General features: G+C 44.6%; 1 protein-coding gene across 1 annotated transcript in view; it reads right to left on the bottom strand.

The window, feature by feature from the left end:
- The window catches only part of ABCA4 (ATP binding cassette subfamily A member 4), a 502,596-nt gene that overhangs the window by 321,165 nt on the left and 162,961 nt on the right, over positions 1–18,470 (bottom strand). Inside the window, exon 13 of the mRNA XM_063941498.1 lies at positions 17,122–17,298. Coding sequence (XP_063797568.1) covers positions 17,122–17,298 — 177 coding nt within the window. The remainder of the gene's footprint in view (positions 1–17,121; positions 17,299–18,470) is intronic.

Raw genomic sequence — 18,470 nt, 5'->3', positions numbered from 1 at the left:
GCCTCTCCTCGCGTGAGAAGACGCGGAGGAGACAGCAGGGGTTGTGTTTGTACTGTGGGAATAAAGGTCATGTGGTAGTATCATGCCCAGAAAAGCCGGAAAACTTCAGGGCCTGAGGGTGATGGGAAATATCCTGTCAGGCCAGAAGTCAGAATTTCCCAAGAAGACTTTTATCATTCCGGTGACCTTGAAGATCCTCGGTCAAACTGTCAAGACTGAGGCCTTTGTGGACAGTGGGGCCGACGGGGTTTTTATGGACCGCCAATTCGCCCTGAAACACTCTGTTCCCTTAGTACCCTTGGCATCGGAAATTGAGATTTGTGGGTTAAACGGGGAACCATTATCCCAAGGTAAAATTACCTCTTGCACTAGCCAGATTTCTTTGTTTATTGGAGCCACACACTCTGAAAAATTGTCCTTTTATGTGACTGTCTGTACTTTTGCCCCATTGGTGTTGGGGTTACCCTGGTTAAGGGCCCACAATCCTCAATTTGACTGGGTCTCTGGGGAGATTCTTAGTTGGGGTACTGATTGTTTCAGGAGTTGCTTGAGCCTTCCAGTCAGGCTCTCGCAGCTAAGTTTGCCAGGATTGCCAGGGTGTTATGCAGATTTTGCGGACGTGTTCTCCAAAAAAGTTGCAGAGGTACTACCTCCCCATCGCCCCTATGACTGTGCCATTGATTTGTTGCCAAATGCTAAGCTTCCCAAGAGCAGGTTGTACTCCCTGTCACGTCCTGAGACTCAGGCTATGGCAGAGTACATTCAGGAGAACTTGGCTAAGGGATTTATCAGACCTTCACAGTCTCCAGTTGGGTCGGGGTTCTTCTTCGTGGGTAAAAAGGACGGTTCGTTGCGACCCTGCATCGACTTCAGGGAATTGAACCGTATCACGATTAAAAACTCATACCCACTGCCTCTCATTTCGGTCTTGTTTGACCAGCTTCGTACTGCCACCATTTTTTCTAAGATTGACCTACGCGGTGCGTACAATCTAATCCGAATAAGAGAGGGGGATGAATGGAAGACTGCCTTTAATACCCACTCAGGGCATTATGAATATTTGGTGATGCCTTTTGGGCTCTGTAATGCCCCGGCAGTCTTCCAGGATTTCATGAATGATGTGCTCAGGGAATATTTGGATAGATTCTTAGTTGTATACTTAGATGACATCCTAATCTTCTCCCATTCCCTGGAGGAACATCGGAAGCATGTACGCTTAGTCCTCCAGAAACTCAGAGACCACCGGCTTGGGGCGAAGCTGGAGAAATGCGAATTTGAAGTTCAGCAAATCGCATTTCTAGGATATATTATCTCCCCAGAAGGTTTCCAAATGGAGGGTTCCAAGGTACAGGCAGTCCTGGATTGGGTGCAGCCCACTAGTTTGAAGGCGCTTCAGCGTTTCCTGGGCTTTGCGAATTTTTATAGACGATTTATCGCTGGATTTTCGTCTATAGTGGCGCCCTTGGTGGCACTCACTAAGAAAGGGGCCGATGTTGCTCACTGGTCTTGTGAGGCTAAAGCGGCTTTTGCCCGTCTCAAAAGGGCATTTGTTTCGGCCAAGGTGCTGCGACACCCAGATCCAGAGCGTCCTTTTGTGGTGGAGGTGGATGCCTCTGAGATGGGTATTGGGGCAGTGCTTTCTCAGATGGGAGTGTCTGATAATCGCCTTCATCCCTGTGCTTACTTTTCCCGTAAATTTTCGCCTGCCGAGATGAATTATGACGTGGGTAACCGGGAATTGTTGGCTATTAAGGATGCACTCGAGGAGTGGAGACACTGGCTTGAGGGGGCTAAGTTTGTGGTCTCAATTCTCACTGACCATAAGAATCTGGCATATTTAGAGTCAGCGAAGCGTCTCAATGCCAGGCAGGCACGATGGGCTTTGTTTTTTGCTCGCTTTAATTTTTTGATAACATATCGCCCTGGGTCAAAAAACATCAAGGCTGATGCGCTCTCGCGGAGTTTTGCTCCAATCCAGGAGACCACCGAGGAGCCATTGCCCATTGTTTCCCCATCATGTATTAAAGTGGGCATTACCCAGGACCTCTTATCATTAGTCCTTAGAGCACAGGAGCAGGCTCCTCCAGACCTTCCGGTAGGTCTTTTGTTTGTGCCTCCTAGGTTAAGACAGCGAGTGTTCCTGGAATTCCATGCCAAGAAGTCGGCAGGTCACCCGGGTATTGCCAGAACTCGGGAGTTGCTATCTAGGGCGGTGTGGTGGCCCTCGGTGGCTAAGGATGTGGATCAGTGGGTACGGGCATGTGACATCTGTGCCCGAAATAAGACTCCTAGAGGGGTTCCTGTTGGCCCATTACATCCACTCTCTATCCCATCTAAGCCATGGACCCACATTTCAATGGATTTTGTGGTGGACTTGCCCAAATCCTCGGGGATGACAGCCATCTGGGTTGTCGTTGACAGGTTTTCGAAGATGGCGCACTTCGTTCCACTGGTTGGGCTGCCATCAGCCAGACGCCTGTCTGAATTATTTATGCTGCATGTTGTGCGTCTCCACGGGTTGCCACTTGATGTGGTCTCTGACCGCGGATCCCAGTTTGTGGCCAAATTCTGGAGGGCATTTTGTTCCGATCTCCAGATTTCTGTCAGCTTGTCGTCAGGCTACCATCCGCAGTCTAATGGGCAGACTGAAAGGGTGAACCAGTCCTTGGAGCAGTTCCTCAGGTGTTATGTCTCCAAGTGTCAGACTGACTGGGTTGCTCATCTGTCCATGGCGGAGTTTGCCTATAACAACGCGGCTCACTCTGCTACAGGGATCTCTCCCTTCCTTTGTGTGTATGGGCATCATCCTAAGGCCAATTCTTTTGACCCCCTGGATTCCACGCCTGGTGGTTCCTCTGTGGTTTCGGTCCTTAGAGGTATTTGGCGGAAAGTGAAGAAAGCCCTTGTGTCTGTGTCATTAGTGACCAAAAGGGTTTTTGATAAGCGGAAAAGACCCTGCAGCTTCAAATTAGGAGACTTCGTCTGGTTGTCTACCAAGAATTTGAAGTTGAGACAGCCATCTCATAAGTTAGGGCCCCGGTTCATCGGCCCTTATAAGATCACCAGGGTTATCAATCCGGTGGCATTTCAGTTAGATCTGCCCCGTTCTTTGGGTATCAATAAAACATTTCATTGTTCCCTTTTAAAACGGGCGATTAGTAATCCTTCTTCCAGTGGAAGACCTTCCCCTCTTCTGATACGTGGCCAGAGGGAGTTTGTTGTTGAAAGGATTCTTGACTCCAAGGTGGTTCGGGGTCGGCTGTCATTTTTGGTGCACTGGAAGGGGTATGGCCCGGAGGAGCGGTCGTGGGTGCGCAGTTGTGATCTTCATGCCCCCAGACTGATACGCTCTTTCTTCTCGCAGTTCCCCGATAAACCCGGTGGTAGGGGTTCTTTGACCCCTCGTCAGAGGGGGGGTACTGTTAGGGTCTCCTGCCCTGTGCTGCCACGTCGTCATGGCAACCGGGGGACAAGTACTAGTGGAGTAACCTGAGCGCAGCTGATACTCCGGTTCGGGTTTTTTGCTGTGCAGTGGTTATAGGCTCTGTGCACGGCAGGGGATCCGGTGCTGGTTTTTGTGCTCACAGTCTGTGAGGTCTGAGTGGGGCGTGGACAGCACCTGCTTTATAAGGCCTCTTTTCAGGGTAAGCAGATGCTGCTGAATCTTTGTTGGTTAGTCAGTTCATGAAAGTTAGCCAGTACTGTGTAGCTTTGTATTTGTTTGTTGCTTACTGCAAATAGGCCTGGGGATTTGGTATTACACTCTGCCAATCCAGACCTAGCAGTAAGACTGGAGTCAGTCGTTTAGCTTGCTGGGGTTCTGTACTACTCTGTGAACTTAGCAAGTTTGCGGCTGTATTCTAAGACTTGCCTGTCTAATCCTGTCTCACTGTGCTAGGTGTCAGGGGTCAGTTTAGTGGCAGTAAGCTAAAACCTGTGCACTGCAAGTGAGAATCAGGATTGTGGAGAGTCTCCTTGTGTCTATCATTCCATCTCTGACCAAGGAGTTTACTGCCACACCCGTTGGTAACCCTTTAGGGTTTTGCTGTTGCCCTTAGCAACAGCATTCCGGGTTCTCTACGTATTAAAACACAACATCTTGCTTTTTCCATCTGTGCAGTTCTAATACAAGGGAGATACCCAGTTCCTTAGCCTCTGGGCTTCTCTGTTCACTTTCTGTGTATTTTGTTACCCTATCACCTTCTGTGTACGTTATGTCATATTCCCCAGTTTGTCTGTGAGTCCATTTGTTTTGCATAACAGTTCAAACACCAGTACATTCCTGCAGACACTGGAGTGCATAACAGTTCTGACACCAGTACTTTCCTGCAGGCACTGGTGTGCATAACAGCTGGAGATTATTCGATTTTCTAAAAATAACAGACGGAATATCACTTAATTCAGTTCTCAGGACATGATCTGTGAGAAGGATGGAATAGTTATTGCAGATAATTCTCTTAATCCTTGAGGAGGAACTGTTAAACTGAGACATAAAATGCGGTTGGTCATGTTCAAATTTTTGATGATTTTTCTTATATGTTAACAAATCTTTTCTATCCAAAACATCAACTTTTTCTTGTGCTGTTTTAATGAGAGACATTGGGTATCCTCTATTATAAAATGATAAAGATAACTCATCTGCCTGTGATTTATAGTTGTCTACATCAGTACAATTCCGTTTAATACGTCTTAATTGGCCATAAGGAATATTGTTTATCCAAGGTTTATAGTGTGAGCTATCGCAGTGTAAGAAATTTAGAGTATCGACGTCTTTCCTAAAGGTTTTAGTAGAAATTTGACCGTCAATTATGGTCAAAGAGATATCCAGAAAGGAAATCGAGGACTTATTAATAGTGCTTGTGAAACATAAGTTGAAAGCATTGTCATTGAGTATGTTAGCAAAATCAGAAAAAAGAGAAATGTCACCATCAAAAATAAAGAAGAGGTCATCTATGTAACGGCCATAGTAGACGAGGTCCGCGCCAAAGTCACGCCCCCAGACATGGGCATTTTCAAAGGCACCCATGTACAGGTTGGCGAAACTAGGCACGAACCTCATCCCCATGGCTGTTCCAAGTGTCTGTAAATAATACTCCTTATTAAAAACTAAATAGTTATGTGATAATATAAAGGAAATAGAATCAAGAATAAATTGAAGTAATTCCATATTCATGGATTCTGATTTTACAAGATAATCAGCGACAACAGAGATGCCCTTCTGATGTGGAATGTTAGAGTAGAGTGCCTGGACATCACAGGTCAGGAAAAAGAAGGAATCTTTCCATTTTATATTTGGGATAACGTTTAGGAAAGAAGTAGTGTCTTTAGTATGTGAACGGAGTGAGGATGCTATTGGCTGTAAGAAATAATCAACAAAATGTGATAAATTAGAGGTGAGGGACCCGACACCAGAAATAATAGGTCTACCAGGAGGTGCAGTGCGGGATTTGTGAATCTTAGGTAAGTGGTAATAAGTGGGGGTGATGGGATGAGTGGGTACCAAATATCTTGATTCCTGTTTGGATATAATGCCCCTAAGTAGAGCGTCATTGACCAGAACAGTTAATAATTTGTGAAATTCCTGTGAGGGATTGACAGACAGCCTGACGTAAGTTCTACTATCGCCAAGCTGCCTGTAAGCCTCAATTAAATAATCATCGGTATTCTGGACTACAATGCCCCCGCCCTTGTCAGCCGGTTTGATGACAAGAGCGGGGTCATTTGCCAGCCTCTGAAGGGCTAATCTTTCCTGGACAGATAAATTGTGTCTATATTTGAATTTTTTTACTTTCTTTCTGACACAGAATATTAAAATCATCAAGTGTCTTTTTCTAGAAGATATCAATTGGGGGACTTCTGTGATGCAGTAGGAAAAATTGGGATGTATTTTTAAATTTAGACATACGTTCACTATTATGTTCATGGCTGTAAATTGGAATAGTTGAATTAGCTGTATTATTTTCCATAGCGAGAGACTTCAATAGATCTAAACCAATCCTGTAATGGTCATCTAGAACAATTGGTGTACCATCTAATTTTCGTTGGGCTAGTTTTTTTGTTGCAAAATATCTTTTGCGGGCTAGGGTGCGAACATATCTATTAAGTTCTACAAATAAATTTAAAAAAAGCTGGGGGTTTGGAGGGGTCAAATTTAAGGCCTTTGGATAAAAGTTGCATTTCAGATTTACTGATTTGGGCTGAAGATAAATTATAAATATTGGTCAGATTTAAAGTCTCTGATCTCGTTTTTTTCCCTGTAACCTGCGCCCTCCTCTGCATCCTCTATGCTTTCTTCTCTTGCTCTCTTTGGAGAATCTATTCTGAGAGGTTCGTAACGGTTTTGTGAGTGATAAGGAGGCCTGAGCCTGTGTATCGTCTGACCCTTCTCTAAAAAATGAGTAGTGGCTAAAGTGCTGTTAATTTGTGACCCATTAATAGAGTAGGGATTCCCATATGGAAGATGTTTTGGTCTTACTGATAAATCCAAATGGGAGTGTTTGATAGGAGAAAGTGGTCTAATATCAGTATTAGGGTTGTTGGGGATCTAAATCTGGTAATGCGCTGGGCCCTTTGATCCTGTTTGGCATGAGATCTATTCCTGGAGTTATCAAAAGATCTATTACGTCTCCAGTTTGACGTGCTACGCGATCTTCCCCTATTTTGATGATTGATTCTCTTATTGAAGCTACGAACTCTATTTGAGTTGACCCCCCCTTCCCCCCCTGGATCCGCCACTGGAAGCATGTAGTATCAGGGGTTCAGGGTATGTGTCGCACACAACATTTCCAGCTAGTTAGGAAGCATGTAGTATCAGGGGTGCAGCGTATGTGTCACACACAACATTTCCAGCTAGTTAGGAAGCACTTAGTATCAGGGGTGCAGGGTATGTGTCACACACAACATTTCCAGCTAGTTAGAAAGCACTTAGTATCGGGTTCAGAGTATGTGTCACACACAACATTTTCAGCTAGTTATGAAGCACTTAGTATCAGGGGTGCAGGGTATGTGTCACATACAACATTTCTAGCTAGTTAGGAAGTATGTAGTATCAGAGGTGCAGGGTATGTGTCACACACAACATTTCCAGCTAGTTAGGAAGCACTTAGTATCAGGGGTTCATGGTATGTGTCACATACAACATTTCCAGCTAGTTAGGAAGCATGTAGTATCAGAGGTGCAGGGTATGTGTCACACACAACATTTCCAGCTAGTTAGGAAGCACTTAGAATCAGGGGTGCAGGGTATGTGTCACACACAACATTTCCAGCTAGTTAGGAAGCACTTAGTATCGGGTTCAGAGTATGTGTCACACACAACATTTTGAGCTAGTTAGGAAGCATGTAGTATCAGGGGTGCAGCGTATGTGTCACACACAACATTTCCAGCTAGTTAGGAAGTACTCAGTATCAGAGGTGCAGGGTATGTGTTGCACACAACATTTCCAGCTAGTTAGGAAGCACTTAGTATCAGGGGTGCAGCGTATGTGTCACACACAACATTTCCAGCTAGTTAGGAAGCATGTAGTATCAGGGGTGCAGCGTATGTGTCACACACAACATTTCCAGCTAGTTAGGAAGCACTTAGTATCAGGGGTGCAGCGTATGTGTCACACACAACATTTCCAGCTAGTTAGGAAGCACTTAGTATCAGAGGTGCAGGGTATGTGTCACACACAACATTTCCAGCTAGTTAGGAAGCACTTAGTATCAGAGGTGCAGGGTATGTGTCACACACAACATTTCCAGCTAGTTAGGAAGCACTTAGTATCAGGGGTGCAGCGTATGTGTCACACACAACATTTCCAGCTAGTTAGGAAGCATGTAGTATCAGGGGTGCAGCGTATGTGTCACACACAACATTTCCAGCTAGTTAGGAAGCACTTAGTATCAGAGGTGCAGGGTATGTGTCACACACAACATTTCCAGCTAGTTAGGAAGCACTTAGTATCAGAGGTGCAGGGTATGTGTCACACACAACATTTCCAGCTAGTTAGGAAGCACTTAGTATCAGGGGTGCAGCGTATGTGTCACACACAGGGCCGGCGCTACCATTAGGCAGCTGCCTAGAGCGCCAGCTGCTGGAGGGCGGTACTTAGCAGCACACCTATAAAATGAGGGATGAGCGGCGCCACTTTCTCCCGCAACCCACAGCATCGTTTTTATTTCATATAGATCTGTGGGTTCTGGAGGAGGGAATTGAGGACAAGTGACAGCATTTATGCAGCAGCAGCCCGCCCCCGCACCTCGTTAGCAGCAGTCTCCCGCGGCCCACCCATCAGCAGCTGCAGCGCACTATGGAGGCAGCGGCGGCGGCAGCAACAGGAGCAGTGACTCCCCGCCAGCAGCAGCGCTAGCCCAGGCGGCACCATAAGCCAGAAGAGGGTGGCAGCAGCAGGGAGCAGTAACCCTACACAGCATCCTGGCCAGCGGTAAGATGCCGCACCTGTGTTATGGTGGGGAACCCAACTTGATTGATTCTAACCATAACCAACCCGGACTAGTGGCTGCCTAAAGTCACAACCTGGGGGGAGTGTGCACTGGCTGGGGGAGGAGGGGGATTGGATTTATGTGTGTATGTATGGAGACAGTATGTATATATGGATGTATGTTCAGCATGGATGTATATATGTGTGTATGTACGGAGATAGTATGTATATATGTGTGTATGTATAGAGGCAGTGTATGGATGTATGCATAGAGACAGTATATGGATGTATATATGTGTGTATGTATGGAGATAGTATGTATATATGTGTGTATGTATAGAGGCAGTGTATGGATGTATATATGTGTGTATGCATAGAGACAGTATATGGATGTATATATGTGTGTTATGTATGGAGGTAGTGTATGGATGTATGTATGTGTGTATGTATAGAGACAGTATATGGATGTATATATGTGTGTTATGTACGGAGGTAGTGTATGGATGTATGTATGTGTGTATGTACGGAGGTAGTGTATGTATGTATGTGTGTATGTACGGAGGTAGTGTATGGATGTATATATGTGTGTATGTATGGACGTAGTGTATGGATATATATGTGTGTGTATGTATGGAGGTAGTGTATGGATGTATATGTGTGTATGTACGGACGTAGTGTATTGATGTATATGTGTATGTATGGAGGTAGTGTATGGATGTATATATGTGTTTATGTACGGACGTAGTATATGGATGTATATATGTGTGTATGTACGGACGTAGTATATGGATGTATATATGTGTGTATGTATGGAGGTAGTGTATGGATGTATATATGTGTGTATGTATGGAGGTAGTGTATGGATGTATATATGTGTGTATGTACAGAGGTAGTGTATGGATGTATATATATATGTGTATGTACGGAGGCAGTGTATGTATGTATATATGTGTGTATATATGGAGACAGTGTGTATATATTGATGTATGTATAGAGGCAGTGTATGGATGCATATATGTGTGTATGTATAGAGGCAGTATATGGATGTATATATGTGTGTACGTACGGAGGCAGTGTATGGATGTATATATGTGTGTATGTATAGACCCAGTGTATGGATGTATATATGTGTGTATGTATAGAGCCAGTGTATGGATGTATGTTTGAGAGAGGCTATGTATGTATGTATGTATGTATGTATGTATGAGAGAGGCTATGTATGCATGTATGTATGTATGAGAGAGACAGTGTATGGATGGATATATGTGTGTTTGCATGAAGGCAGTGTATGGATGTATGTTTGAGAGAGGGTATGTATGTATGTATGTATGTATGTATGTATGTATGTATGTATGAGAAAGGTGATGGATGGATGTGTGTATGTATGTATGTATGTATGTATGCATGGAGGCAGTGTATGTATGTATGTATGTATGTATGTATGAGAGAGGCTATGTATGTATGTATGTATGTATGTATGTATGTATGAGAGAGGCAGTGTATGTATGTATGTATGTATGTATGAGAGAGGCAGTGTATGTATGTATGTATGTATGAGAGAATGTATGGATGTGTATATGTGTGTATGCATGGAGGCAGTGTATGGATGTATGTTTGAGAGAGGCTATGTATGCATGCATGTATGTATGTATGTATGTATGTATAAGAGGCTGTGTGTGTGTGTGTGTGTGTGTGTGTGTGTGTGTGTGTGTGTGTATGAGAGAGGCAGTGTATGGATGGACATATGTGTATGCATGGAGGCAGTGTATGGCTGTATGTTTGAGAGAGGATATGTATGTATGTATGTATGTATGAGAGAGGCTATGTATGTATGTATGTATGTATGTATGTATGTATGTATGAGAGAGGCAGTGTATGGATGGATATATGTGTGTATGCATGCATGGAGGCAGTGTATGGATGTATGTATGAGAGAGGCTATGTATGTATGGATGTATGTTTGAGAGAGGCTATGTATGTATGTATGTATGTATGTATGTATGTATGAGAGAGGGTATGTATGTATGTATGTATGTATGAGAGAGGCAGTGTATGGATGGATGGATGTGTGTATGTATGTATGTATGTATGTATGTATGTATGTATGAGAGAGGCAGTGTATGGATGGGTGTGTGTATGTATGCATGGAGGCAGTGTATGGATGTATGTATGAGAGAGGCTATGTATGTATGTATGTATGTATGAGAGAGGCAGTGTGTGTATGTATGTATGTAAATATGAGAGAGGCAGTGTATGTATGTATGTATGTATGTATGAAAGTCAGTAAATGTATGTATGTATGTATGTATGAATGTATGTATGTATGAGAGAGGCAGTGTATGTATGATAGAGGCAGTGAATGGATGCATGTATGTATGTTTGCATGTATGTGAGAGACAGTGTATATGTGTGTGTGTGTGTGTGTGTGTGTGTGTGTGTGTGTGTGTGTGTGTGTGTGTGTGTGTATATACACACACACATATAGAATGTATGTATGTATGAGAGACAGAATGAAAGAGAGATGTGTGTGGCAGAAATAAAGGGAGATAGTATATGTGTAAAAGAGAGCAAGAATGACAATGACAGAGAAAAAGTAGAGAGATGTGAAGGAATGAGAGAGTATGAATGTATACTGTATATGAGAGAGGCAGTGTATGGATGTGTATGTATGTATGTATGTATGTATGTATGTATGTATGTATGTATGAGAGATGAATGAAATAGAAAGAGATAGGCAGCTGGGTAGGGTGCCAGGATCTGGGAAGGGTGTGCCACTAGGTATACCTATCAAATAATTAAGGATGTCTTTGAGAGATACATCCTTATACTCAATGCAGTCAGATGGCTGGGAAACATAGACGCCACCTATGTACTTTCACCTTAGTGACTGGGAAAGTGAGTAATTGATGGTTTTGGGGGGCAGTAGGCAGAAATTTTGCCTAGGGTGCCAAGAAACCTTGCACCGGCCCTGGTCACACACAACATTTCCAGCTAGTTAGGAAGCACTTTCAGGGGTGCAGGCCAGGGTATATGTCGCTCAGGGGGCCTGTATTCTGTTTAGACCTTCTATCTCTGTAATGTGCTGGGGGAATATGTAAGTGCTATATAAATACCTGTCAACAAATAAATATAGTCTCGAGGATGTAAGTCACCCAAGATTTTAGCTGCAGGAACAACCTATCAAAATAAAGCAAGTAACACTGCAAATGTTGTCCTGCACGAGTGATGCCTATATTTTTCATGTAGAAGTCTGTACATAAGTAATAAAGGTGGATCCAGCCTTCATTAAGGGACCATGCATATTTAACAGTGTAGTCTAAATATTCCCTGGAAGAGGACTGCAGTTCTCTTGTATTTGTTGCAGACTGAATACTGTGGACAATCAGTCCAGGGGCAATTCAATTAGTGGCAATGGCTAGTATATGCTGGAGAACTGGTCAGAGCACCAGCGCTACACAGCCACCAAAACCGCACATTTTCTCTCTCACTCCATAGAGATGAGCAGGAAACGTGTGATGTTGTCTGCAGTGTCACAGGGGCACATTGTGGCCACATATCTATGATTTGAATTGCCTGTAAGAATCTTTGAAGGTCCATATCCAACCCACAGGGTACCAGTTAGAGAACCCAGGAACATATTAAAGGCTACACCAATACAACAGTTGAAGGGAATGCTGGTCTTTGTAGTGCAATATTAGAGCATTGTGGGGTACCTACTAGTACATTAGCTCTCAATTTAAAAACACATAAATGTATGACCCAATGTGGGAGCGCACAATGGGGGTCATTCCGAGTTGTTCGCTATTTGATGCGCACGCAAGCAGCGTTCACACAGCAGCGAACACAACGCACGAATGCAAGCAAACGCCCACCACGTACTACTGCAAACACGAGCATGCAGCAATGCACATAGTAGGTGTTTACTATTTAGCTTCGCATGATACCGATCCGTTCGTATGACTACCAAACGCATCGCTAGCAACACATACACTGTCGTACAAGTGCTATCCCTTCGCAAGCTTGCACGTTTTCGTTAACTTGCAAATATTCGCATAGTTTTTTGGTTTTATTCCTAAATTTCTCATCCCATCCCTTTCTAAATTAAGACCCCAATTAGCCAAAGTATTTCTAATGCGATTGAGCAATTAAGAGATCAAACTCCTCAAAATAAAGAGTTTGTCAACCTAATTGCCCAATACCATGCTGCAATTAAGGCAACAAACATATCAGTCTCATATGTTTGTTGTCCTATTTGCACTATACCCTGATTATCTTTACACTTACATTAGATTTTTGTCAAAAAAATATGTCATTTATTGTGATATAGAATAACCACTGATTGTATTACATACATTATATACACATTAATTAGGATAGCATAAATACTTCATCTTTTGTAAGTGTCTAAAAGGGGAGCGATAAAGTACCAAACAATCAGCTTCTAACTGCCAGGTCGCAGGCTGTTTATTTAAAAGGGCAGTTGGGGATTGTTGTATTTCTGCACATTTGTTGACACATGCGCATTGAGTCTTTTGCGCGTGCGGTCCCTGACCTTGCTACTAGGTGCCATGTGCATCCTTGCCTGGGATGGCCTGGAATCTGGAGGGATCCTGGCGCTGTCCCATGGCGCCGGATGCCGCAGGGGCACCAGGCGGCCCTGGGGACCTGGACCAGGCCTGGTCCAAGCCCCACCTGCCCCTCTGGCTGCAGAGTTCAGCGGTTGTGGGGGCGGCGGTGAATCGCCACCGCCGCTCCACATGGGTGATGGCGGCGGACCTGCTTCCTCCGGGATTCAGGTCCCACCAATCACAGCGCCACATTTAGAATTTGGCGCCAATCACGGCTCACAAGTTGGCGGCCAATCAAGAGTGATGGCGGTGAGCCAATCCCGGCTTGCCGCGTCATAGCCCCGCCTCCCGGCACTGGCGCATATAAGTTCGTTGGCCGAGAGGGAGCGGAGAAGAGCTCCTGAAGACTGAAGATAGACGACGAGGGAGGCGTTGGAAGTCCTGAAGAGCCGACGCCCGTCGGTGAAGACGTCGGAAGCCCTGGGACAGCGGTGTGCGACGCAACAGAGCTTTCACTGGCCACCACTGCCCAGATGAAGACTCCATGAAGCCCGCAGTTGGTGGGGGCCGTCCTGCCTTCCGGCGAAGACAACGCGGTGGGGGGGGGGGGGGTGCCAGACCAGGCTTGGTCCAGCTACAGCCCTTAGGACGGGTACGTACAGGTGGTGCCCTCCCCTGCCATAGACCACCAGGGATTCGGGCACTATGCCCGTGGGGCATAGCAGGCACTAGGCCTGAGGCGCAATAGGCGGGCACTAGGCCCGGGCAGCAATACAGGCATTAGGCCCAATAGAATTGAGTATGTGCCAGGCACTACGCCCGTAGGGAGAGAATCTGGCCCCAATGGCAGCAATAGGCTGGGGCATAGTAGGCAGGAAGCCAACGCTATTGCGTGGATGAAAGGATTGGTATAGGCAAGGGCACTAGGCCCAGTAGTCTTTCATGGTGTGATTAACTGCAGGTGTGGTAAGTCTGCGCTAGGCCGTGGTATCTCTTGATCCGGCACTAGGCCGCAGGACCCCTAGGTTTAGGGTGTACAGTCAGGCCCCAATTGAAGGTAGGCTGTCGGAAGTTACACGCTGGTGAGTATCACAAGGTTGAAACAAGTAACTGTATTGTGTCATAACCTCTGCATAAGTGTCTCTCCGTTGTATCGCGTAAGCAGCGCCACATCCCGTGGGCTGCACTGTGTGTTCTATTACAGGAGCGAAGCAGAGGAAGGGTTAGTCGTCTGGCAGGGACCCGCGGGTATAGCTGAGGAGCATTATTGTGTTTTGTGTGTTTTCATGTGTACGTTGCCCCTTTTCCCCACCTCGCCTTGGGCGTTTTCGTTCAGGGTCGCGCCTGGTGCTTCGCACCACTACGGGAGCACCCAGTCTGAGGCCACAAGTGCCAATGATGACCCTTCACTGAGTCCAGCGGAGGCCACCCCTGCATAGTGTCCCCCCCATCCTTTTCAGGGCACCCCAGGAAGTCCATGCCCGTATCGGGGGCGTGTTTCAGCATCGTCGGAGTTGCCTCGACGGACTGCAGGTGGAGGATGGAAGGCGTGAGGTGCGTAAGCTTGGTAAGTGAGTTATTTTGCAAGGGCCCCACCCCCGTGCCTCTTACACCTACACAAAAAAACAACTTTGACCTCACTGCAGTACTTAATTGCTGCAGCCGAGACCCAGAAATACAGCAAGGACTAGCATCAGCTCAGCTACATACTGTATTACAGTTGTAAACCTTATGTGATACTGTAATGTGTTCTGGGATCCAGGGACTGTCTAATGTGTTGGAGTAAATTCAGTTACAGTTATGTTTATTTAAAAATAAGATTTGATAGATGTCTCCATAGAATAATTTAGAACTCTGATGGCTAACACATTATATACTTTTGAAAACATATGGCATTCTTGGCCACATCATAAAATACAGACACTTGATTGCCAAAATTGTCCTCTCATCTTATTCCATTCTCAGCCCACTAAATATATTAAACAACGGGTATGGGTCATAGAGTCGACATGCATTAGGTCGACAGTCATTAGGTCGACCACCATTGGTCGACAGTGACTAGGTCGACACCTGACATAGATCAACACAGTCATTAGGTCGACATGAACAAGGTTGAGATGGAAAAAGGTCGACATGAGTTTTTTAACTTTTTTGGGTGTTGTTTCGCCCGCCATGCTTCGGGCACAGGTTACTATTCCCAATCATAGACCACGTGGATCGTAAAGTATGAAAAAGTAAAAAAAAAATGGAAAAAAATGGAAAAATGCATGTCGACCATGCGACAATGTCGACCATGTGACAGTGTCGACCTAATGCATGTCGAACAATAGTGGTCGACCTAATGACTGTCGACATAAATGTGGTCGACCTAATGACCGTATCCCTTAAATAAGAAGGCAGAAGACCATATCCCATTTATTCTCCACCCAAATCCCTTTCATCTTCCCCACTTACTCCTTCTCCTTTATACATATACTACTATATTTGAATCTATAAAACCGTGGAGTCAACCAGTTGGCTGTAGGTCTCTCTCAAATTAGGGTTCCAGAAAAACTGTTCACTAAATATCTGGGAAGAGCCTGAAGTTCTATAAATTAATTTGGCTTTGATAGCTTCCACAGAGACTTCCCCCACTCTCACCCCACAGTCCTGTGGGTGTTCATGTACATGCAGGTTAATAAAAGTAAAGCGTGTAAAGAGCAGACACAGTACGTGTAGCCATAAGTGAGGGAACGGTGGGGAAAGGAGCACCAGTCAATGTACTGGGTCGCAGGGTCAGTCATTTAAGGCTAGCACGGACAGTGTCACGAAAAAGATAATCCACTTTCTGGCTGCTCCATTTCCTCCATCGCCATAGCCCTTCTCCGCCTGCCTCCAGGGCCTCCTACTTCCTGCACCCAGCTCCAGCCCCTACAGTGACCCCTTATCTGGGACCAGCCTTGTGCGCATCTTACCTCCCACTTCATATGTTCCTCCACACTTCTCGCTAGGCTCCACCTACATACTCCCCCCCCCTTCCCTTGGACCCAAACTCTCCCACCCTCCCCCTCGTGGCTCTGCTACTGTAGATAGCGTTATCTCTAGATGGATATATCTCTGTCATCAGGTAGGTGGTGTGACAGGTAACTCCAGCTGCCCCTGAGGGAGCAACGATTGGCGTTTCAATGGAACCAAAATGAAATCATATCTTGCCCCTCAGCCTAAAAACATTGTGGCACCCATGGGTGTAGCGATATATAGCAACCAGTGATGGATTTTACCTATTACCTGTCTTTGGCTCAGCTCAATCCGAACTGGCTTCAGTCCATAGATGCCGGCAGTGACCCAAGATGGGGTGGGGGGAGAATACGAATTACCCGGGCCCAGGTCTGATGGAGGGGCCGAGTGGGGGCCCAGGTCCCCTCCCCCCCTTTCCTGGCAGCAGCAGCTGCAGCTCTTCTCCTCAGTTCAGCACATGCTGCTGTGTGCTGGGCTGCAGTGTGGCCAGGGAAGCGCTCAAAATACAATTTTTCCTGTATTTTTTCTAAGGGTGCATGGTCACACCTCCTGTGATTAGGCCACACACCCTGAACAGTATCTGGGCTCAGTCAGGTGCATTACTGCCCCGGATGCCGGGGATTTGTGCATGTGCTGGTCCCTGCGCCTGCCGGATCCATTGCGCAGGTGCCGGGACTTGGGGCTGGCTGCCTCCTTTTCCCAGCATGGGAGTAGTGACAGCTTTTCTACTAAACATAAGTAGGAGCCGCCGCTTATAGCAACCATTGCTCTAAGGGTGGTAGGCCATCTCATCTTTCGCTAAAGGCTTTGAAATACCCCAGTGCAACATGGAATCCATGCATTGTTTGTAAAATGTTCTAACATCTATAATGGGTATAAGAATAAATAGTACTATACTGAAACAATGTATTTAGAATGTATTTTACAAATATTTTTGATGTAAGAGGAAAATGAGAATTTCTAGGACAGGGTCTCACAGGCAAGCTTTGTAAAAAGAAATTCTGGGAAATGTTCATAATATCTAAAGACAAGGTCAAAGATCATACACATTTAAACTGTGCATGTCTGCAGTGTATTACTCCATTTCCCATTTGCTCTTGTCAATAACTTATAATAAATGTTCCCACTCACACATCATCCACGAAGCAGGGATATGGCATCTGCTGCAAATACAGTCCAGCCGGCAAATCATTTTTCGTCTGAGTCTTGATAATGCCATGATCAATAATGTCCTGAAGGTAAGCAAAACCTCCCCAGATATATCGGAAGTCTTCTATTGGGTCAGCCCTTGGTCCTGGATCCCAGTATCTGCAGCAAAGCAGAGTAATTATCTTTAAAGGAGAAGCTAAACAGCTAAAAAATATAAAACAATGCATAAGCTATAAACCAATGTTTTACTGTATAATAGTTATAGCAATGAAGATTTTACCCTAAATTTGTCTTTTGTAGCCTAATGTTCTCCTACATGTGTAGTGTGAAGAATGAGATGCAACTAACATCCTTAAACTTAATAATATTAATATAAGCCATTTAATTTTCCCTATAATATTAAACACCCCCCCTTCCCAAACCACAGAAAATTGGATCGATAACAAATGGCATCCATAAAATGCTTCTACTGATGGAACTACAGCAGGGACGTGTGGTGAGGTAAATGGCTCAGGAGGCACTGGCTAGTACCAGAGCCAGATTTACACAAAAAATATGGGCCATTATAAACAGGTGCAGCAATATATACTACTGGAAATTTGGTGAGTATTGATCAGAGATGTGCAGACAAGTCAGACAGTGAGGCACCTGTCATAGACTTTTAACTCCAGAGATTTGACAGTGACAATCATTAGAATAATACTGTACAAAGAAGATATTTTGTATTTTCATATACTTTATTTAGTCAAAACTCTGGCTTATGCGTTAGTATGACAGGAAAGGTTCTGCCTCACCCCACTGCACGTCACTGAGCAACAGAGATTATATAAAGCCAGAAATCAATATAAACAATAAGTAATACAATAATGTTTAAGCAACAATTCGCAAGATAATAATAATAAAAATAATAAAAGAATATAGGGTCAAACCAATTAGATGGGAGGTGCGAGTTGTGCCGTTTCTCTGCAAATTTGCAGTAAACTCGCATTTTCCATCTGCACATCCCTGAGGGTGACAGGTGGTAGGGAAAATATTTGTTTTTAAGTTTTTACTTAAGGTTAAAATGTTGGGACACCATGCAGAACACCTTGGACACCCTCCTAATAACTAATTAGGCAACTGAAAATTTCCAATTAGCTTAATTAATACAATAGTTAAATAGTCAAACTGCCCCAAATCAACTATTTAATTGCTTTAAGCACCCCAAATTTAGAGTATTTTTTTTAAATAATTGCTTTATATATATATATATATATATATATATGTATATATATTTATTTTTTATTTTTAGTCACCTCAAAGTATCCCAAAAGCATAATTTTTCAAACTTT

The sequence above is a fragment of the Pseudophryne corroboree genome, chromosome 9, assembly GCF_028390025.1.
Source record: "Pseudophryne corroboree isolate aPseCor3 chromosome 9, aPseCor3.hap2, whole genome shotgun sequence".
Taxonomy (NCBI): Eukaryota; Metazoa; Chordata; class Amphibia; order Anura; family Myobatrachidae; genus Pseudophryne; species Pseudophryne corroboree.
Note: the sequence above shows the minus strand (reverse complement) of the source record. Positions and strands in the feature narration are given on the sequence as shown.